Source organism: Notothenia rossii (assembly GCF_949606895.1).
Source record: "Notothenia rossii genome assembly, chromosome: 5".
Lineage (NCBI taxonomy): Eukaryota > Metazoa > Chordata > Actinopteri > Perciformes > Nototheniidae > Notothenia > Notothenia rossii.
The window spans coordinates 49,416,800-49,439,591 of NC_136903.1; the positions used below are offsets into that span (position 1 = coordinate 49,416,800).

Here is a 22,792-nt window from a genome sequence, read left to right on the forward strand (position 1 = left end):
CCAACTGCGTGGCCCTGGCCGTGTACCTGCCCATGCCCGAGGAAGACAGCAACAACACCAACAGCAATCTGGTGCGTCTGCCTGCTTGTTTTTTGTATTATACAGCAACACTGACACTTGTTTTAATACAGGGATTTCCCAAAGTTGGGACCCTGGGGTGCCTTCAAGACAGCCATACGGTTAGGGTCAGCCTATGTTTACTAATTAACTTTTTGTTCCATTCCAAAGTAGGCCATAAGCTCTCCTCAGCTAAACCTTGACCCATGTTAAAATCAGTCTGTAGTTTGCCAAATGGTTTATTATTATTCAGGATGATATTGGACATTTACAATAATTTGTTTTACTAATGGGACGGCATGACCTGCCATGCTCTTCCTCTCATTGGCAAGTACTTGAGTTTTTTTGGAGGAAATGGTTAGGTTTAGTCATGCTGAATCAGATAAGCCAACCAGAGGCAGGTCACCCAGCTAGAAATGGTTGGTTCTAAAAACATTCTGAGAATGTTACAGTCATTGTTCTAGGAAGGTTTTCAGCGGGAAGTTTTTGTTTGGTTCCCAGAACGTTCTTCTGAAAGGTAGGATAACGTTCTCTAAAAACATTCTTAAAATATTTGGTGATAACATTGTTAGAACATTATGCCCTCCTATTCTTAAAACGTTTTCAGCAGGAAGTTTTTGTTTGGTTCCCAGAATGTTCTTCTGAAAGGTAGGATAACGCTCTCTAAAAACATTCTTAAAATGTTTGGTGATAACCTTCTTAAAATGTTTTTGAAAACATTGTTAGAACATTATGTCCTACTATTCTTAAAACGTTTTCAGCAGAAGCTTTTATTTTGGTTCCCAGAATGTTCTTCTGAAAGGTAGGATAACGTTCTCTAAAAACATTCTTAAAATGTTTTTGATAAAATTGTTAGAACATTATGCCCTACTGTTCTTAAAACATTTTCAGCTGCATGTTAGATTTTTTATGTTGCCAGAATGTTATTATTTTAGAGAGGGATAACATGGTTTATGTTAAAGAAATTATGCAAATGTTCTATGGTAACCATTTACTAAAATATGTTTACATTATTTGAACATAAAGACATAATATTCCTGCAATTGTTCAACTCAAAATTCCTGGGTAAGTGGACTGACCACTGTGGTCATTAGGATGATTATGATAGTTTACTTAACTATTGGAATTTGACTATTAACACATGTAAAAGGATGACACGGAATCAGCTGGTGAAAGTAACATTTGTTTATTAGAAAAGGGGAGCTGGGAGTGGAGGTTGGTTATGGCAGCAGTGGGAAACAGTTGTTCCAGGGTGGGTAGAGAGGCCTGGCTGGTCTTGGGAGTGTGGAAGGCCTTGGATTCCTCCTGGGAGAGACACAAAAATCAGTTTGAGGCAAAAGCAGGCAAAGTTGTCAAAGAAAATGCTGGTAAAAAGCTAGAGCGGCACGCAACAAACCGTTCACGGCAACAATCCGGCAGGGAATGAGTGCAGGCTGCAGGCTTTCATAGTGTGGCTGACAAGCAGGTTGCAGGTGTGGTTGATTGGAGATTGCTCCCAGCCGAGTAGAGCAGGGTGTCAAACTCAAGGCCTGGGGGCGAAATCCGGCCCGTGATTTCATTTGATGCGGCCCCACAAGAGCTTGCAAAGAATATAATATGTTTATAAAAGGTTACATGCCAATTTACAGAAGCACGTTGCCCATAAACTACATGTAGCACAATGCATCTCAAATTTGATCAAATCACTTTCTTTATTCAAAATATTCATTTTTTCTCAGAATCTGACCTTTTTTTCAAAATGTGGCTTTTCTTTTTAATCATTTTGTGACATTCTCACTGAAGAGTCTTATGAAGTTATTACCCTATCCGATAATAATCCAATGCAGAGGCAATAATGTAATATAATACATTTTTTATATATATTAAATATTTATATATGTATTTTTTGTATGTGTATAAAACTGGCCCTTTAAGTGCAACCATCATGCTAATGTGGCCCGAGATGAAATTGAGTTTGACACCCCTGGTATAGAGCATACCAGCAGGCAGAGAGAGAGACACACAGTAGAAAGAAACACATACAAACACTAACAGGGGTTTCAGGGACGGGCAGTGATAGTCGGTCCGTTCTTCTATATTTCTGTCTATTCGATCCATATGACAATAGAGATACGTATGTGCATAAACAACAAAAACACTTGGGGTATAATGTTCGAACAATGTTATCACCAAACATTTTAAGAATGTTTTTAGAGAACGTTATCCTACCTTTCAGAAGTACATTCTAGGAACCAAAATAAAACAATGTCTAGCTGGGAACTCAGACATGCCTACGCAAACATGCAATATCATGAATTATGTGCTTGTTTTTTTCTAAAAAAGGAAAATGTGGTGACATCAGATTTCTTTTAAACATCATTTTCAAACAAATGCAAAAACTTTGTTTTTTAAAGCGCACTACAAATAAATCTTACGTTGACCATGACCCTGTTAATATTTCGCATCACAGGAACATTTTATAAAAAAATAATAACCTCCTGAAAACATTATCCAAATGTTGCTTCCAAAATGTTCTTCCTTGGTTATCATGTAGCATTGAGGGAAAGTTCTATAAAAGAACATCTTTAATGTGTTACCCCAACAACGTCCAAAACACATCCTTAGAATGTTGGAGGCAAAACATTCCACCTTTGTTGACTTATCACATTAAAGGAACATTTTATAAAACACTTTCTGTCATCTCAGGCCTCAGTCAAATCCTAAAAACATTTTCAGAATGTTGCTTGGAGAATGTTCTTTATTTGTTATCATATAACATTGAGGGAATGTTTTATATAGAACATCTTTAATGTGTTACCCAACAACGTCCAAAACACGTCCTTAGAATGTTGCAGGCAAAACGTTCCACCTTTGTTAACATATCACATGAAAGGCCTCAATAACATCCTCAAAACATCCTCTGAATTTTGCAGTTAAAACGTTATGTCTTAGTTAACCTTAAACCTTATAGGAACATTATTTGAACAAATAAACATCCTAAAAAGGTTCTTTGAACATCAGATTAAAACGTTTCTTTAAAACCTTGTTAGAACCAATAGGTAACATTAGCCAAAGTTGTGAAAACGTTCCCCGCTAGCTGGGCATGCGTTTGTGCAAGGAATCTACTAAAGGCAGTGTTCTCATAAGGTTTGGAAACTACTGGTTTAAGGACACTGTCCTTATTGCTTATACAGTACTGCAGTGCAGTGTCAATTTGTTCTCATTACCTTAAACTTGACCATTGGTACTCAATTTGTTGTTTTGTTTTTTATCACACTGCAACAGAAACATCTGGATTTTATTAATTCAGTTATTTCCTAAATTACAGGAAAACTGAGTTGTTTTAAATTATTTGATTTCATTATAACAAATGACATAGCACATCTGAATCTGTGTGTTGTGAATTTAAAAAAGATATTAACTGCATGCCTCTGCTGAAATGGGGGAAGATTTAGAGGTCACCTATTTAGACCCTCCAGAAAAACGCGGGCAAAAATCCTTGATTATGCGGGCTAAAATCCTTGATTATGCGATTAAACATGCAGGGTTTTTATGTGATTTTATGCGGTGAAATTGCGGGAAGTTGCGAAATATGCGGAAGTCTTTTTTCTTTCCTATTCAATTAAAGACATTCAATGTTTATTTATTTTAAAAGTCATTGGGCTATTTTAATCACACTCTCTCTCTCTCACACACATGCGCACACACATGCGCACACACATGCGCACACACACGCGCACACACACACACACACACACACACACACACACACACACACACACACACACACACACACACACACACACACACACACACACACACACACACACACACACACACACACACACACACACACACAAACTTCTCCGCCTCATTCTGTTTTCATTTACTCGTTCGTTATCTGACCAGCTTCAATCTTGTAGGCTACTCACTTCGTTTCTTGTAGCCCTCGAAAGGGTTTCGGAGGTTGATGCCTCGGTGAACGTGAGTTGTTTGGCTTTCTTGTCCGCAGCAGCAGAAAGCATTTTCGAATGTTTGAATTAATCAAAGTGGGTCGTCACCGTCGATTTTCTCTAAGACTTATGCTCCAACACACAGTTGCACGTTGTGCAGAATAGTTTCCCCCCACTTTCGTGAAAGACATCGGGGTACTGCTTTGCCCGGTCTTTAGCAGAAATGTTCGTCGGTAAATGAGATGGATCAGATTTTTTCATCTTGGTGTTTTCCCTCTCGTGTGAGTTCCACACGTTCACTCTACGGTGTTGTTTACCTTCTGTGATGCGCGAGCTGATGACGTTGCGTCATCATCATCACTACTTCACGTCAAGACGAGTTCACTTTTTTTCTTCTCAATTTTGTGTGGAAAAATGCAGGGATTATGCGCCCTTTTAATAAATATGCACCCTTTTAAAAATCTGCGCCATTTTGCTGATTAAGCGGTAAATTATGCGGTCGCATAATCGCGTTTTTCTGGAGGGTCTACCTATTATGCTAAATCCATGTTATCATGTCTTTTAAACATTACGTGTCCCCTCTTTGTTAAGAGATTCAGGACGTTGTAGGAACAAGATACTCTCTTTTTTTTTGTCCTGATCCATTTATATAAAAACCTGTCTGAAAATGAGCTGATCAGATTTTGGTCACTTTGTGATGTCATAATGTTTTTCTGGGTTGTGCAACCATTAGCCAATCACCAACCAAGGTAACAACCCCCCCCCCCCCCCCCCCACACACACCGTATCACCTGAATTTCCTCCTAGAGCACCATTGTGCTTTTTTGAAACCAATCAATTCTCAGAGGGGCGTGGCCAGCCTCAGGTCCTTAGCATTTACAGAATAAGCACTTTTGGAACAGGGCTGAAACAGAGGGGATTATGGGATACTACAATGATCTGTTTTGTGTTTCAGCCAAACACTTTAGAGACATGTTTTATTATACAGTCCCCTCCAAAACTATTGGAACAGCGAAAGCCACTTGGTTTATTGATGCTGTACACTGAAAACAATTAGGTTTGACATCAAAAGATGAATATGACACAAAAGGTCAGTATTTCAGCTTTTAACTCCAGGTATTTACATCTAGATCTGTTAAACAACTGAGAAAAAAGCATCTTTTATTTAAACCCACCCATTTTTCAAGTGAGCAAAGGTATTGGAACATGTTACTGACAGGTGATTATTTGTTGCCCAGGTGTGTCCTGCTACATTGATTATTCTAAAAATAAATAGCACTGCATGTCTAATCTCAGTTTGAGCTTTGGGGTTTGCCTGTGCAGACTGCATTTATAATTACAACGGTGTAACCAACATGAAGACTAGAGAGCTGCCTACGGGAGAAAAGCAAGCCATTTTGAAACTGAGAGAAGATGGAAAATCCATCAGAGCCATTGCACGAACATTGGCCATAGCCAGTACAACGATTTCAATCACGAGAGACTTCATTTTGTACAAGAACATTTATTGACACATGTCACATGATAAATGTTAAGTCTTTAGCGATTAGACCCCAATCCTGAAATCGTATATCTAAAGGGGGAAATGCAGCCGTTAGCATATAGGGAACACCCCGGGGTCTAGACACTGGTGATGATGCTGAAAATCTGGATTTGATGAGGAGATGGGATGAAGAGGGGGTGTGATAAGGTCTTTGTATTAACTCTCCTGGCACTGGATATGATGAAAGGAGGTGGATGGGGAGGAGGCGGGCGGCGCATGACAAGCTGAAATCACAGCTGACTGCAGGAGAGAGGAGAACCATTTTAAAGTTTGGCTGCAGCACGGTGATTGGCTGCTGGAGAATGAGGTGAATGTAATAGGTTTAAGAGAATGCCCGTGATGAGCTGATTATAAGCAGCTGCGGACTGAATGAATACCAGTCTTCCTGAAAGAATTTACGCTAAGCTTCATTTAGAATGTCCTCAAGAAGAAAGCAAGCACTGGTGTACTGAGCATCAGACTTCAAACTGGTAGACAGAAACATTATGAGAACTGTAAAGAGACATCACCAACAACCTCCGGAGGGCGGGAGCGAAGGTATCACAATCCACCGTTAGCAGAAGATTTTGGGAACAAAAGTACAGAGGCTACACCAGAAGATGGCAAGATTTGAATTTGCCAAAAAGCACAGAGACGAGGCTCAAAACTTCTGGGACCAATTTTTATGGACTGATGAGACAAAGATGAACCTTTACCAAAGTGATGGAAAGGCCAACGTGTGGAGAAAGAAAGGATCTGCTCATGATCCCAAACACACATCTCTTCTGTGAAACATGGTGGAGGTAATGTCATGGCTTGGGCTTGCATGGTTTCTTCTGGACGTAACGCATGATGGCAGCAGCAAAATGAACTCTGAAGTCTCCAGAAACATTTTGTCTGCCAATTTAAAGAGATGCAACCAAACTGATCGGGAGATCCTTCATCATACAGTAAGACAACAACCCAAAACACACTGGGAAAATAAATGGAAGGTTTTTTACTGGCCAAGTCCATCTACAGACTACAACCTTGTTGAGCATGCATTTTACCTGCTAAAGCGGAGACTGAAGGGAGAAACCCCCCGAAACAAACAACAACTGAAAGAGGCTGCGGTGAAAGCCTGGAAAAGCATCACAAAGAAGAATGCAAATGTTTGGTGATGCCAGTGGGTCGCAGGCTTGATGCAGTTATTGCAAGCAAAGGATTTGCAACAAAATACTTTGTATTGTTCACTTTTCACACCATTTTAAGTCTCTGTTCGTATACTTTTGCTCAAATGAAAAATGGGTGGGTTTAAACAAAAGGTGCTATCTTCTAAAATATTTTAACAGATCTAGATGTAAATACCTGGAATTAAAAGCTGAAATACTGACCTTTTGTCTCATCTTTTGATGCCAAAACGTAATTGTTTTCAGTGTACAGCAAAAATAAAGGAATTGGCCTCGCTATTCCTATAGTTTTGGAGGGGACTGTATATCTGAAACCTGTAGTATATTGTTGGAAAAGAGTATAATAGGGGAACTTTAAAACATTTCAGTTTGTAAGTGACGTAAATAGACCAAAGGTAGACTAGCGGGCCTAACATCAAACTCTCATAAAGAAAAATTTGCTGGGATTTTCTCGCTAAACTAATACACAGTTGAAAAAAAAATTAGGTTAATTTCTCATTTCTAATCTATTATTGTATTATTATTCATTTTATTAATATATCAGAATGTTGTCAAAAAATTATTTAAAAAAAACCTATGCATGATATAACACTGACTTAGCCTATACAAGTTATTTAAGGCTAATTGACAAAGTAAGGCATATTCAAAGAAATGCCATTGTTGTTTTACAGGAAAGCCTCGAGTACATCTTCCTCATCATCTTCTCAATAGAATGTTTCCTGAAGATCGTTGCCTATGGATTTCTTTTTCATGCAGATGCATACTTAAGAAACTGCTGGAACATGTTGGACTTTGTGTGTGTATCAGTTGGGTAAGCAATTCACATTGTTATATAGATAAGCAACCATAATGTGTCACTACCAAAGAAAACATGATGTTTTATTGTTACAGCTTGTTCACTGTGGTAGTGGATGCCATCAACCACATCAGTGGGGTGGAGGCTCCGGTTGGAGAGAAAGGTGGAGGCTTTGACATGAAAGCTCTGCGGGCCTTCAGGGTCCTCAGACCTCTTCGGCTGGTTTCTGGAGTTCCGAGTGAGTAAATAGTTTATGTAGGAGAGTGGGCTAGATGAGCCAGTGGGTAAGTTGACCCAACCCCTTTATCTAGAGAACTGCACATTTGTGACCATAACTTCAGGAAGCACCTATCCTTTATATTTGGCTGTGATGGAGAGAAGCACGTGGTAAAGTGATAAATGTGTTTTTTAGTACAAGTACATGTTCAACAAGTCAGGTATAATTAATGTTATGTCAAAGACAATTTATCCAGGTCTGAAAATATGTAGCATACATATTCAGCAAGGTGTAAAACCATGTGAAAGATAGATAGTTCCTTTCCAAAAAGTGGCTGAGGGGTAAAGTGAGCCAGTGGTTCAATGTAACGCCCCATGAGGCTCTGCAGTTAAGTTTCTGTTATTTCAGTTTACACAACTGATTCGTTTTTTACGTCTTAAACATTGTGGAAACAACAACAGGAAAGAGAAGGGTTTAGCTGGTAAGCTTGATTGTATATAGTTGTAAAAACATTAAATAAATAAGAACAATACACATAGATCCAACTATAATTTTATATTTTACACCGGATTAAACATGAACTAAATTGCTTGTATTGGCAGATGATCCTGTGTCAATGTAGAAAATTAAGCCTAATTGAAACAAATAGGCCTACTAGTAAAGACATTTAATTGTTTTTTTATTTAATGAAAATATATTAATCAACATTAACTACTATTTGTACTGCAGGTTGCAAATAATCACATCACTATTCCATTCCTATTCCACACAGTTCTTGTGTGTAGGGATGGGTATCGTGACGATTGTAAGGGTCAGGGGCGGTTCTAGGTGGGGGGGGGGGGGGGGGGGTCAGTAACCCTGTAATGCTGACCTGGGTCCCCCCTGTTGCCACCCCTCCAAAATAGAGGTTTATAATATTAAAATGTATTGGCTATAGCAGCGCGATATGCGGAACTAATGTAATTTCGCCACTGGCCGGCTAAAGCACACGCAGGAATAAAAAATAAAAAAACGCGTATCATCTCCAACCACAGGCCTTTTTACTTCAAATAAGATTCAAGCCTAGACGTTGAAAGACTAAAAGTCACACCGCGGGATGTCATTTGAAAGAAGAGAACACTCAGCCTTGCTGCATGAACCCGAATGAAGAGATAATACTTAAAGGTCCCCTATTATACTGTTTTTCATCTATATATTATAGGTCTCAGATAAATACAAAATATGTCTCTGGAGTGTTTTGCTCGAAATACCAAACAGGTCATGCATTGTAGCATCCCATAATCCCCTCAAAAGTGCTGATTCTCTGTCTGTTACTTTAGATCAGGGGTCTCAAACTCAAGGCCGGGGGCCAAATCCGGCCCGCAACTTCATTTTACGTGGCCCCGCAAGAGCTTGCAAGGAATATAATACGCATGGGAGTAGGAAGCATCCTCAATTTGGGTGGGACAATTTGACAGGGGGTGTGGGCGGGTGGTGGAATTCACCTCCTCTAGGGGGGTCCGGGGGCATGCTCCTCCGGGAAGATTTTTTTTTTTAAATGTTGAAGTTAAAAGCATCAATCTGGTGCACTTTGAGAGCAAAATTAGGAGATTTTAAACTGTATTTTTTTGTTACTGTCCTATAGTATGATTTGGAATTATTTAATATTCTCTTATTTTTTATAACTATAATGATCATATAAAGGTGTGCCTTGGAAATACTTATTTACATAAATGATTACCAAACCGTTTGAGACCCACTACTTAGACTAAAGTTAACTATCTAAACACTTAGAGTCCTTTGCCTCACTGAGCTGTAGTTATCAGCCTCTCAGTCTGACAGGAGAGGACTCTCCCTCCAACTCTTTAATAACAGCGCCTTATATCCGGGTGCTAGTGGAGCACGCTCGTGAACTGTTAGCGCCGGAGCCTCGCAGCGTGGAAACTGTGGCGTGCATAGTTTTACAACTAAAGACACAGCAACACAAAAAACGCAGCATGTGTATGTCTCATGTCATGTGTACAGCTCTGAGAATCTGCCTTGGTACAAAGTAGCAGTGAAAACATGGTAAGGAGTTTCATTGATTTGTGCATTTTCTCAATAAGCAAGTGGAATGGATTTGATAATGAAGCACTGCCACAGCGCTCTACAAAGAGCGGAGAGTGGATAGACCGATTCACGGACTTTCCGCATAGTAAAAGTGGAGGGGTCTAAACTAATCATTTTAAAAGGTGGTGGGGACGTGTCCCACCCTCATATAATGGCTGCGACGCCCATGATAATATGTTTATTATACGGTTACATGCCACTTTACAGAAGCAGGTTGCCCATAAACTACATGTCCCACAATGCATCTCGTTTTGTGACATGCTCACTGAAGAGACTTGCAATTATTTGCCCTGGACTTCTGCTTTCAGACGTAGTTAATTACTAAGTTATTATCCTATCCGATAATAATCCAATTCAGAGGCAATAATGTAATATAATACATTGTTTTATAAATATATTATATATTGATATAGTTACAACCGGCCCTTTGAGTGCAACCTCTATGCGAATGTGGCCCGCGATGAAATTGAGTTTGACACCCCTGGTTGAGATGGAAATAAGGAGCCACTCCCCACGCCCTTCTGAGAGATATTTGGTTAAAAAGAACACATTGGTGCTCTAGGAGGAGATTCAGGTGATAAGGGGGGGGGGGGTACCTTGGTTGGTGAAAAAAAACATTGTTATGACATCATAAAGTGGCCAAAATCTGATCAGCTCATTTTCAGGCAGGTTTTTATATAAATGGATCAGGACAAAAAGAGAGAGAATCTTTGTTCCTGAAACTTTCAGAGTCTCTTTCCACAGAGGGCACACATGTTTATGTAGAAGAGACATGAAGAAGAGGGGACACATGTTGATGTAGAAGAGACATGAAGAAGAGGGGACACATGTTGATGTAGAGGAGACATGAAGAAGAGGGGACACATGTTGATGTAGAAGAGACATGAAGAAGAGGGGACACATGTTGATGTTGAAGAGACATGGAGAAGAGGGGACACATGTTGATGTAGAAGAGACATGAAGAAGAGGGGACACGTGTTGATGTAGAAGAGACATGAAGAAGAGGGGACACATGTTGATGTAGAAGAGACATGAAAAAGTGTATTTTGCATAATAGGTGGCCTTTAAAGAAGTACTGTAAATGACAAACCCCTTACCCCTTAGATGGGGCAAGTTAAGCCACAAGACCACTTAAGTCATATTTGTATGGCCCTTTGTGATAGATGCATTATTTTCATTCTGATTGACAGAAGACATCCTGAAGTATAGGTTGTTGTTCTCATTTGACATCTATCTCAATTTTCCTTGCCTAGAGGACAACATAAGAACAAATTGGTTCATCTTACCCCACTCTCGCCTACAATTAAACTATATAATTTCATCATAGTAACAATAATAATTACATAACGGTAATAAAGGTTTATGACATTAAGTATTAGGATTACTGATTTGGTTTATTCTTGTTCATCCCCTCAGGCCTTCAAGTGGTGATGAACTCCATACTGAAGTCCATGCTGCCCCTCTTTCACATCACCCTACTTGTCCTCTTCATGGTCACCATTTACTCCATTATGGGATTGGAGCTCTTCAAATGCAAAATGCACAAGACCTGCTACTACATAAGCACAAGTAAAGTATCCAGCACAGGGTTATATATAGTGGTAATACTAGAAATGCACTATGGGGTGTATCGGGGAAATACTGACCTCATGTGTAATGTTTTGGCAAGAAGTTTTCAATCAAATTGTTTTTCTTTCTTTGCTGTGAGTAACTTTCCCATGATTTAACTTTTTTATTTTAAGATTGTTTTGGGCAAGTTTAGCCTTGACTAGAGAATGGCAATGTAGAAAGGGGCCATAGAGGGGATGGCTGGTGTAAGAATACTCCTCAGTAAGGACTGAGCCCAAAGTTTGGCTGCCAGTTCAAACCACTGAGCTATGCCCAGGGATTTCACCTTTTAGCTATTACATTTTCTTCTGTATTACAACCCGCAAAATATCACTTATTAGGGCCTGAGTGATTCTTTTTTTATTTCAATATTTTTTTGTCTACCAAATGAATTGCCTTTTTGAGGGCCTTAGCAGGCTCAAAAGGCGGAGATTATTTGCACACTTGTCCGGTCTTGTGAAAAATTTGATATTTCGGGGGTTTCATAATTACCGCACGCAAAATGGCTCTATAGCCAGGGGTGCACATCACTTTTTTAATGAGTTACAGATGTAGCACCTAATTTTGCACGTTCCTACCTCGATCCTCGCTGAAAGGAAAAACCCCCGCATGACGTAGTGAATACGTTTCAGACTTGATATGCCCCCTTGATAAATTATAATGGAACCAGCTGCAATGGATCATGGATCCACCAGGGGGTGCCGTGATTAAAAAGCTGCCACAGTGGAACTCATGTGAAATAAACAGCTGATAGATCTACAGGTATCTGATATAGCGGATCTTTGTTAAGATCCATATGTCACGGGTAGGATCATATTCTAAATGCTAAATAAGAGACATGTAATCATTTACAAAACATCACCATGTTTTTATTTAACAAAATAATGTTGTTTAATCCACGTTGGCGTTTACAAAGCTACAAATACAAAAACAATCGGTTTGTTTTTTCATCAGGAAATGCGATTTGTAATCATCATCTTCAAAATCATTTAATGTATCATATGTTCGCCGAATTGACATGAAAGCATTAACCATTATGAATATGCTGTAGTCACCTTCATTAAAACGTTATTAACGTGCCTAAACTCAGTAATTCACTAAAAATAGGTTTATTGTTAATGGAGCCTTGTCATCTCACTAAGGGCAAACGATAATATTTACAGTGTTAATAGTTTACTGTATTTTGTAAGGGACAATGTGCAGCGAGGCGTTCATTATGGGGAAAAGAACACCCCACAGACTGATCAGGGAGCGCGAAGCGGGGGGATCTTGATGAGCCTGAAGGGTTATAGAAACAAAGTTGTTTCTGTCCTTTAAGTAGGATTCAAACCCATTTAGAACTGTTGCCGAAAGTCCCACCCTGTTGTCCAGTCGGTCTAATATGTTGTGGTCAACAGTGTCAAACGCAGCACTCAGATCTAATAATACTAACACTGAAGTTCTGCCACTGTCTGTGTTTAAGTGGATGTCATTGAAGACCTTAATAATAGCAGTCTCAGTGCTGTGGTTTGGACGAAAGCCTGACTGGAACACATCCAAACAGTTATTTAAATTCAAGAAATTACTCAACTGTTGAAAAACAACTTTTTCAATGATTTTACCTAGAAATGGGAGGTTTGATATGGGCCTGTAATTTTTCATTACTGAAGCATCTAGATTATTCTTTTTTAAGAGCGGTTTAATGACTGCAGTTTTCAGAGCCTGTGGAAAAATAGCTGAGTGAAGAGACTTGTTTACTATATGAAGAAGATCTGAGGCCATGCAATGAAAAACATTTTTGAAAAATCCTGTTGGTATAATGTCAAGGCAGCAGGAGGAGGATTTCAGATGTTGTATAATGTCTTCTAGGTTTTTATCATTAATCCAACCCACTCTCTTCAGTCTGCGTACAAATGACACGACTTTACTCATTGGAAATGCGTGCAATAGATACGCAGAAGTCAGATTTTGCGTGCATATGATACGCTAACCATTCCCATTGAGCTCTGAGGCCGAGTTTTGTGTGCATATGATACGCCACGTTTCGTGCCTGCACCACTTATTTTTGTCCGGTCTGGTCTTGGTAGACTGGAAGCTGTGTGGTTCATATAAACATGTTCTTACTCAATACCAAGCCACTATTGAAGTTTTTATTTTAAATCGGACAATGTCTGACTTTTTTTGCCTTCTGTGAGGAAAAGAAATGGGGCTCAGAGCCTCAGAATACTGAAATCTGTATTTTTTAAAATATTTTTTCCCTCTAATTTGTTATTCTTTTCTAAATAACACACTGTTATTTACTCAACAATAACACACAATTATCCTTGTTTTTATGTATTCGTTTGATTCTATAATCTAGGGCTTCTTAGCCGTAAAGGAAGTCACCGGAAACAGACGTAGGCCTATAAGGGACATTTTGAGCATCTTTTCGATACACACCACACAGCCACTGAACTGATTACCCAAGATCCTCAGCTTGAAGCTCGGTGATTGGATGTTTTAGCCACAATGCACGTTGGGATATGGTGTTAATGCAATATGATATGCGAAAAACATTTCAGAGTTTAGGATGGCCGAAGACACTACACTACCTGTAGCGGCAATCGTTAATCAAAAAAGGCCACTCATGGAGGTTAGCAGACAGAGTTCCCAACGCCTGTTGTTGTGAAGGATGAGGTCCACCATGACGTAATTTGTAATGCTTTATTTATTTGTCCAAGGTTAAAATGTTCTTTTACGACTCACTAAAATCTTGTTTAAAACATAACGATCACGCACACGCTCAGACACAAACAATCACGGTCAACACGGTTGAAAAACGTGTGGCTTCCTCTCTAACCTCTCATCCTAGCTGATCACCCGTGCCCACATATACAGTATAGCAGGGCTATTCAACTACACATTCAGTTGGGCCAGATTTTATAACTACAAAATTCAGCTGGGCCAGACATTCAGCAGCCTGTAAAAAGCGGGTAGTGACACATTTTAAACCAACACATATTACTGCGATGAAAAACATGCCATTTTTATTCATTGTTCATCTAACAAACGTAGGTCAAAAACTGCATAAAAACACAACAAATTAGCATTAATTTAACAGAATCTGAAAAAAAAAGTGCACAGTTGTAGCATTACATTTGTTTGCTTTAGAAGTCAAATAGTCAGGTTATGTTTTTTGAACCAGGCACATCACAAAGTGCATTTACTGAATACAATAATAGCAGTCTTAATAAATGTCCTCACATACACAAAAAACAGCTAAAGAGCTCCAATGCAACACTATGTAGCAATACTATTTTTTCACTTTTCAAGTAATAACAAAAAAATCATACGTTTTGGTCACATTTGACCCAGACACATTACAAAGTGCATTTAAATGAATACAGAAAGAACCGTCAAACCCTTCAGTGCACAAACCCATAACAAGGGATACGGGTAACTATATGAATGAATACTACACGTCTACTATAGTAAACTAGGTGCTTACTATCACCTCATTTGTGATTTGTCATCGCTGACTTTCTCATTTTTTGTTTTGAACAAGAGCAGTGATTTTTGGCTCATAGGATGTCAATGCAATCTTAAGACATTGGTGAAGAGTGCTGTCAGTCAGGGAGCAGCGAGTGCTACTTTAATTGAGTTCATGTGTGAAAAGCTTGATTCACATGTGTATGTTGATCCAAACATACTGAGCACACAGATCGCTACTTTCTGAACGTTAGGGAACTGCTGTTTTTTGACATCACTCCAAAACTTTGCTGGCACGTTAGTGCGCTGCATGTCAATAAGTTCCAGGTGTATATTTCCCCTTGTCGATGCAGGGGACCACTTCCTTTGCTCTGGTTGATACGTCCCCCTCTATTGCAACAGTGAAGGGGACTCTGGCAAAGCCCATCATCACCTCTGTGGGCAGAGCAAGTCCATCCAATCGACCGGCAAAGTTCTCTTTCAACCTCGCAATGAAATCTGTCATCACATCCGTGATTTGTGCCGGAGATGTGATGTGTTAGGGGAGCGTCGGAAAATGCAGCATCCGACCCGTGCTCGAGTCGGTCGCGAAAAGGTCCAGCTTGACTTGGATCTGCTCCACAAGATCAATGACCGTTTTGTCTCTGTTTACGCTTCAGAGTTGAGAGAGACATGTTTTAGAGTTGCTATCATAGGACCACCGTTACTAGCACCACTAGATGCACTTTCAAAAAACGTGCTGCGTTGTGGTTTGGTGGTTTCTATGCAACGTGGAGTGTTGCGTTCATGGTCTGTACTAGTGTAGGAATTTGGCTACGGGAGCCTGGGCCACTCGGGAGTTGGTTCTGGGCCGCATCTGGCCCGCGGGCCGCCAGTTGAATAGGTCTGCAGTATAGGTTAATTACCTCCCGTGCTCCCAGGTGCGCAGATTGGATGATGACGCGTTCACACACACATAGACAAACCCCGTGCACAACCCAAAGCAAATTGTCTCCAACACACCGGCCCCTAATTGTGACTGTATAATAAAGTGACAATTACACCAAAACACCAGTGGAGTCAATTATTAGTAAAGAGCACGAGAGTGTCTCAGTCCATACTGTCAGTCAAAAAGGGTCCAAAAAGGGAAAAAGTAATGCGAACATAGGGATCTATGTCAGTTCTCCATTCAGCTTCCTGGAGAAGACAGATCTTGGTGACTGGTCGTTCCAGTATGCTGCATTTTGTCTGGACTTTAACAGACCGCATCAGTCCATGTGGGCCAGGAAAGGTCTGCAGTATTTTCCCCAGCAACCAAGATCCACGGGGGGCAGTAGAGTCTGCAACGATGACGATGTCTCCTGTGACGAAACTCCTCCTCTCCTTTGTCCACCGTTGACGTTCCTCTAACAGTGGTAAGTACTCCCGGATCAATCTGTGCCAAAAGAGATCTGCCAGGAACTGAACTTGCCTCCAACGTCATTTGGTGTAAAGGTCGCCTTTCTCGAACAGTCAAGGAGGTAGAGCAGGCTCTCTTTTCCACATCAACAGATTCTAGCACTGACCTGCTATTGCTGATCCATTTCACCAGCTGAAATCCTCCCAAGTGGCATAGAGCCGTCAGATCTTTCACAAGGGCTATGGCTTCTGCCTCTGACGACACAGACTTCAAGCAATCATCCACATAAAAGTTGTGTTTCATGGTGCCAACCACCTGTGCTGCAAAATAAGCTCTGTTGTCTTCTGCAGTTTTCTTTAAGGCACAACTGGCACAACTGGGTGATGATATTGCAGCAAACAAATGTACAGTCATCCTGTAGTCAGCGAGTTGTTGTGTCAGCTCACCATTTGGCCACCACAGGAAGCAAAGAAAGTCGGCATCAGTTCTTGCCACTTTGATCTGGTGATACATTGCTTGAATGTTGGCCATTACTGCTACAGATTCTTGGCAGAATCTTGTGAGGACTCCAAGCAAGGAATTTGTCAAATCAGGTCCCTGCAGTAGCTTGCTGTTCAGTGATGTCCCTTTAAAGCTTGCGCCGCAATCGAACACAACTCTCAAGGTTCCCTTTTTAGGGTGATGCCCGCCATGATGAGGGATGTACCAGACTTTTCCTTCTCTGCCTTCCAGTTGCTGTTCAGGCACTCTTTCAGCATAGCCCTTTTTTATCGCCCGGAAAGTTGACGTACTCCTCGTCAAATGTTGCATTTTTCTTGAATTTCCTTTTAAAACACAGAGCCCTTTGCTCAGCAACATGGCGATTGTTTGGCATTGAAACGTTCTCTTCTCTGAAAGGTAATTTCAGACTGTAATGTCCCTCAGTGAGGTTGGCAGAACTTTTCATGATTTCAAAAAACGTAAGATCTTCTCTGGACATTTCTGGCTTTTCATCAACTGATCTCTCATTGAAGTCATGGTTGTATTGCTTTACCAGCAGTTCCTCCAAGCTGGTTAATGATATTTTATTGACTGCAATGGTGGGACAGCTGTTTACAATTTGGCGGTCTCCTCTCAGCAGTCCATTGACAACCCACCCTAGCAGGGTTCTGACAGCATAAGGTCCATCATCATTGCTGTTCACCACCTCCCATGGGTCCATGAGTTTTGAGACATTAGCTCCAATTAGCAGCCCCACGTCATCATCAATGACAGGAAGTTTCACAGAGTTTAAGTGGTGCCATGCACTTAACTCTTCCTGTTTTGGAATGTTGTCACAAGTCACAGGCATTACAGTTTGTGTGAACACATCAGGTAGCTCATAGTAATTGTTACTGTTGAGTGCAGCCACCTCCAACCCAGAAATGATGTGACTATCCACAAGCTTTTCCTGATTCATTGTTCTCGACAGGAATTTGGATTCTCTTCCTCTCATCTTAAGCTCCCTCATCAGTCGCTCTGAGCAAAAGGTGGCCGTGCTACCAGGATCTAGGAAGGCATAAGTGTTTATCACTGTGCTGCTGTTTGTAGCCTTGATCTGAACGGGCACAATGGGCACAATCCTGTCCTCCAGCCCCAATATGGCCACATGTTTTGGTAGAAACTTTGTGATCCTCTGATACCGCTGTCTGCCAGGGAGTAAGAGAATTGTCAGAGCATCATGAGGGTTTCCAGTCCTCCATCTGCAGTCAGGTTTGCCAGCTGGCAAATCAGATCCAGCAGCTTGTGGCACATCTCGATCCACTACGCTCTGCTACTCCGGTTCCTGCGTAGGATCCGGCTACAGCTCCCGGTCCTGTTCCTGCCACCGTGCCGACACCGCTGCCTTCGGTTCCTCACCTCTCTAGACCAGAGCGTTTTTCCGGAGACTCGGATAACTGTCGTGAGTTCCTGGTCCAGTGTGGGTTGCACTTCGAGCTGCAAGCATCTTCCTTCCAGTCTGAACGGGCTAAGGTAGCCTACATCATTTCCCACCTCACCGGCAGAGCGGAGGCGTGGGCTACGGCGGAGTGGGCTCGAGATTCCCCTGTCTGTAATTCCCTGAGACGTTTTACAGAGACTTTAAGCTAAATATTTGATCACACAACTCCAGGCAGGGAAGCAGCGAGAGCTCTAATGGATTTACACCAGAGAGGGAGGCGTGTCTCCGACTACGCCGTGGAGTTCCGCACTTTGGCTGCAGACAGCGGCTAGAATGATTCATCCCTCTTTGATGCTTTTCGCAATGGGCTGTCTGGCCCCATCAAGGACCAGTTGGCTCCTCTAGAGCTTCCCTCTGACCTGGATAGTTTCATTGCTATGGCAATAAAAATTGACACTCGCCTCGTAGAGAGAGAAAGGGAGAAGTCGAGAGCTGTGTTTTCTCCGCCCGGTCAGAGAGGGCTGTCTCAGGCCAGTCCTTTTTTCCCCAAGCAGCGTTTCCAGACGACCGACTCTCCAGCGCCGCCTACTGCCCAGGAGGAACCCATGCAGTTGGGAAGAGCAAGGCTGACTCCTGAGGAGCGCCAGCGCCGCCTACTGGAGGGGAGGTGCATTTACTGCTCACAGATGGGTCACTTTGTAGCCAGATGCCCAGTAAAAGACCAGGCTCATCAGTAAGTAGGAGGGTCCTGGTGAGCCGAACTGTTTCTTTTGGTCCCTCTCGTACTCTCACCTCTGCTCAGCTAATTACTCCTACTCAGAATTTGTCTCATACTGCTCTAATTGACTCAGGAGCAGATGAGAGTTTCATTGATTGGAGATTAGCCAAGAGACTTGGACTTAATTTTGTTCCCCTGTTGAGGCCTCTTGTAGCAAAGGCTCTGGATGGACGTTTATTTTGCCGAATCACCCACCATACTCGGCCCCTTCAACTAATCATCGCTAACGGCCACACTGAATCCCTGAGTTTTCATCTTTTTAACTCCCCTTCACACCCTCCTATTTTGGGCGACCCATGGCTGGTAAAACACAATCCTTACTTGGACTGGTCCACCGGGAGAGTTTGGGGTTGGCATAAGGATTGTTTGGCCACATGTTTCCCTTCTGCCCCGGCTCCAGAGAGACCTCTGCCCTCCACCCATGTGACTCTTGCCCTGACTACTGCTGTCTCTAACCCTCTCCAAGCTGCAGCAGACTCTGATTTCCCGGATCTTAGCAGGGTGCCCACCTGTTACCGGGACCTGAAAGAGGTTTTCAATAAGACTTGTGCTTCCACCCTGCCTCCCCATCGACCCTATGACTGCTCCATTGACTTGTTCCCTGGGACCTCTCCCTCTAAGGGACATCTATACTCCCTGTCTGGCCCCGAAAGGGAAACAATGAAGAGATACATTGACTCTTCCCTTGCTTCCAGGATAATTCGGCCTTCCTCCTCTCCGGCCGGAGCAGACTTCTTCTTCGTCGACAAGAAGGATAAGACTCTTCGTCCATGTGTCGACTACAGAGGGCTAAATGACATTACCATAAAGAACAGGTACCCCCTTCCTCTTATCTCTTCAGCATTTGAACTATTACAGGATGCAAAGATCTTTACTAAACTTGATCTTCGAAATGCTTATCATTTGGTAAGGATAAGGGAGGGGGATGAATGGAAGACTGCTTTCAACACCCCTAGTGGCCATTATGAATACCTCGTAATGCCATTTGGGTTAACCAATGCTCCAGCTGTTTTCCAGGCTCTGGTTAATGATGTTCTCCGAAACATGCTCAACCAGTTGGTTTTTGTCTACCTCAACGACATTCTCAACTTTTCTCCGGATGAGACGACCCACATTCAACATGTCCGCCAGTTGTTGCAGCATCTCTTGGATAATCTACTCTTTGTGAAGGCAGAGAAGTGCGAGTTCCACGTCTCCACCGTCTTTTTCCTGGGATTTGTCATTTTGGAGAACAGCATTCAGATGGACCCATCAAAGGTCAGTCAACTCACTGAGTGGCCTACACCTTCCAATCAGAAACTCATACAACGATTTTTGGGCTTTGCCAATTTCTACAGACGTTTCATCAGAAACTATAGTTCTGTGGCTGCCCCACTGCATGCTTTAACCTCCCCCAAGGTGAAGTTCCAGTGGTCCCCCCTAGCAGAAAAGGCTTTCCGGAGGCATAAGAGGAGCTTCACTTCGGCCCCTATTCTCACGCTTCCTGACCCACTTCAGCAGTTTGTGGTCAAGGTTGATGCTTCAGATGTGGGCGTTGGGGCAGTCATCTCTCAAAGGTCGAAGAGAGACAACAAGCTCCACCCCTGTGCTTTCCTGTCTCTGAAACTCTCCCCAGCCGAGAGAAACTATGATGTGGGTAACAGGGAGCTGTTGGCAATTAAGGTGGCTTTGGAGGAGTGGCGCCACTGGCTGGAGGGAGCCGAGCACCCTTTCCTAGTGTGGACCGATCATAAGAACCTTCAGTACATCAGATCTGCAAAACGCCTCAACTCCAGACAAGCCAGGTGGGCCCTATTCTTTACCCGATTCAACTTCACTCTGTCATACAATCCCGGTTCTAAGAACGCTAAAACTGATGCTCTATCCCGCCTGTTTGATTCCGATCCAGCTCCTCACACTCCCTCGCTAATCATTCCTCCCTCTTGTGTAGTGGGAGCAGTCACATGGGACATTGAGGAGAGGGTCAGCCAGGCGAGTGCTAATGTGTTGGTTCCTGATGGTTGCCCACAGAACCGGTTGTTCGTTCCTGACCCTCTCTCACAGGTCATCCACTGGGCACATACTTCCCTCCTCTCCTGCCATCCTGGCGTTTGCAGCACCATTATTAAGCAGCGGTTCTGGTGGCCCTCCATGGAGAAGTCGGTCAAGGAGTACGTGGCAGCCTGTTCAGTCTGTGCCCGGAAAAAGACTTCCCGTCAGCCCTCTTCTGGTCTTCTGCATCCGCTTCCAGTGCCACATCGCCCCTGGTCTGACATCTCGTTGGACTTCGTCACAGGGTTGCCGCTGTCTCATGGTAACACCACTATTTTGACAATTGTGGATAGATTTTCGAAGATGGTCCACTTTGTCCCACTGCCTAAGTTGCCATCTGCCAGAGAGACAGCAGAGGCAGTGTTGTTCCATGTTTTCCGTCTCCATGGTTTCCCTAGGGATGTTGTGTCAGACCGGGGCCCACAGTTTACCTCAAAGTTTTGGAAGGCTTTCTGCTCACTCATCGATGCCACAGTCAGCCTCTCTTCTGGATATCATCCTCAGTCTAACTGCCAGACGGAGCGGCTGAATCAGGAGCTTGAGACCTGTCTACGCTGCCTGGTCTCTCAGAACCCTGCCATGTGGAGCACGCATCTTATTTGGGTGAGTACGCACACAACACTTTGCCTAGTTCAGATACTGGTCTCTCACCTTTTCAGTGTGCCTATGGATACCAACCGCCGTTGTGGCCCGACCTGGAGAAGGAGGTAAGTGTTCCATCTGCCCATGCCCTCATTCGCCGATGTCATCGCACCTGGAGCCGGGCCGAGATCATGGGTCTCCACCAGTAATGTCAGTAAGGACCTCATCCGAGACTTTCAACGCCAACATCCTGAACTACCTGGGACGGTAGGTGCCGTCCTTAGAGGGGTGGGGGGTACTGTAAGGGCCTAGCCAGCATGTTGATGTTGTATTATTGTTCCTGTTTTCATTGTTGTTTCTCTCATTTCAGTCTCAGCTTTCCTGCCCTTGATTGAACTCCACCTGCTTCCCATCCCTAATTAGCCTCACCTGTGCCCCATTATCATCACTCCCTCTGTCTACTTAGTCTGCATCCACATTCCCTTCAGTGCCAGTTCGTCTTAGTTATTCCTAGCGTTCTAGCTGTGTTTTTCCTAGTATCTGATTCCACGTGTACCTGACCCAGCTTCGTGTCCTGATCCAGTCCCTGTCTACTCCTCGTCTGTTTTGTTAGCCTTATTGACTGAACTCCCGTGTACCGAACCTTGGCTATAAAGACCTTTTTTGCATCCCAAGCCTCTGTCTCTGAGTCGTGCTATTGAGTCCTCCACTTGTGTTCATTCAGTTGTTACAACTTGACAATATCGCTGAAACCTGCTTGACGATGTTGCCTCTCCTGTAACTCGTAAGCAAGGTTTCTCCATCCTTCCCTCATTTTATAGGGCAACTTTAAGATCATAGCCCGCATGTTAGTTGGCATATTCATCTCTGACATGTAGCTCTGGCATTGCAGCAAACACGAAGAAACAAAGAAAAAGCTTGCAATGCTTTAACATCCTCTGCTTTCACTGGTGTCCATCCAAGCGCTTGCTCCATGTATGCAGTGGCTATTATTTGTTGATTTCCAAAGCGTTCTCTCAAAAGTGTCTTTGATCTTTGGTATCCCCTGTCGGGTGGCATGTGTTGACAGCTTTTAACCAGTTCCTTGGGTTGTCCCTTGGTGTATTGTTCCATAAAGTATAGGCAATCAACATTGTTAGCAGTCTTTGCTTCCACTCCATGTTCAAATGCTCGTATGAATGCACTATACTAATAAGGGTCTCCATCAAAGGTTGGTATTTCTCTTGGTGGCAGTGACAATGTTGACTGTTGCTGGACCAACAGAGCTGTGATATCATTTTGCCTTTG

At 42.5% G+C, this 22,792-nt stretch overlaps 1 protein-coding gene across 1 annotated transcript in view; it reads left to right on the plus strand.

Annotated features, from left to right (window-relative positions):
- The first annotated feature begins 6 nt into the window (after positions 1 to 6).
- LOC307039091 (dihydropyridine-sensitive L-type skeletal muscle calcium channel subunit alpha-1-like) overlaps positions 7 to 22,792 on the plus strand; it is a 132,188-nt gene continuing 109,402 nt past the window's right edge. The window contains exons 1-4 of the mRNA XM_079680884.1: positions 7 to 71; positions 7,352 to 7,491; positions 7,572 to 7,714; positions 11,198 to 11,350. Coding sequence (XP_079537010.1) covers positions 33 to 71; positions 7,352 to 7,491; positions 7,572 to 7,714; positions 11,198 to 11,350 — 475 coding nt within the window. The 5' untranslated portion in view covers positions 7 to 32. The remainder of the gene's footprint in view (positions 72 to 7,351; positions 7,492 to 7,571; positions 7,715 to 11,197; positions 11,351 to 22,792) is intronic.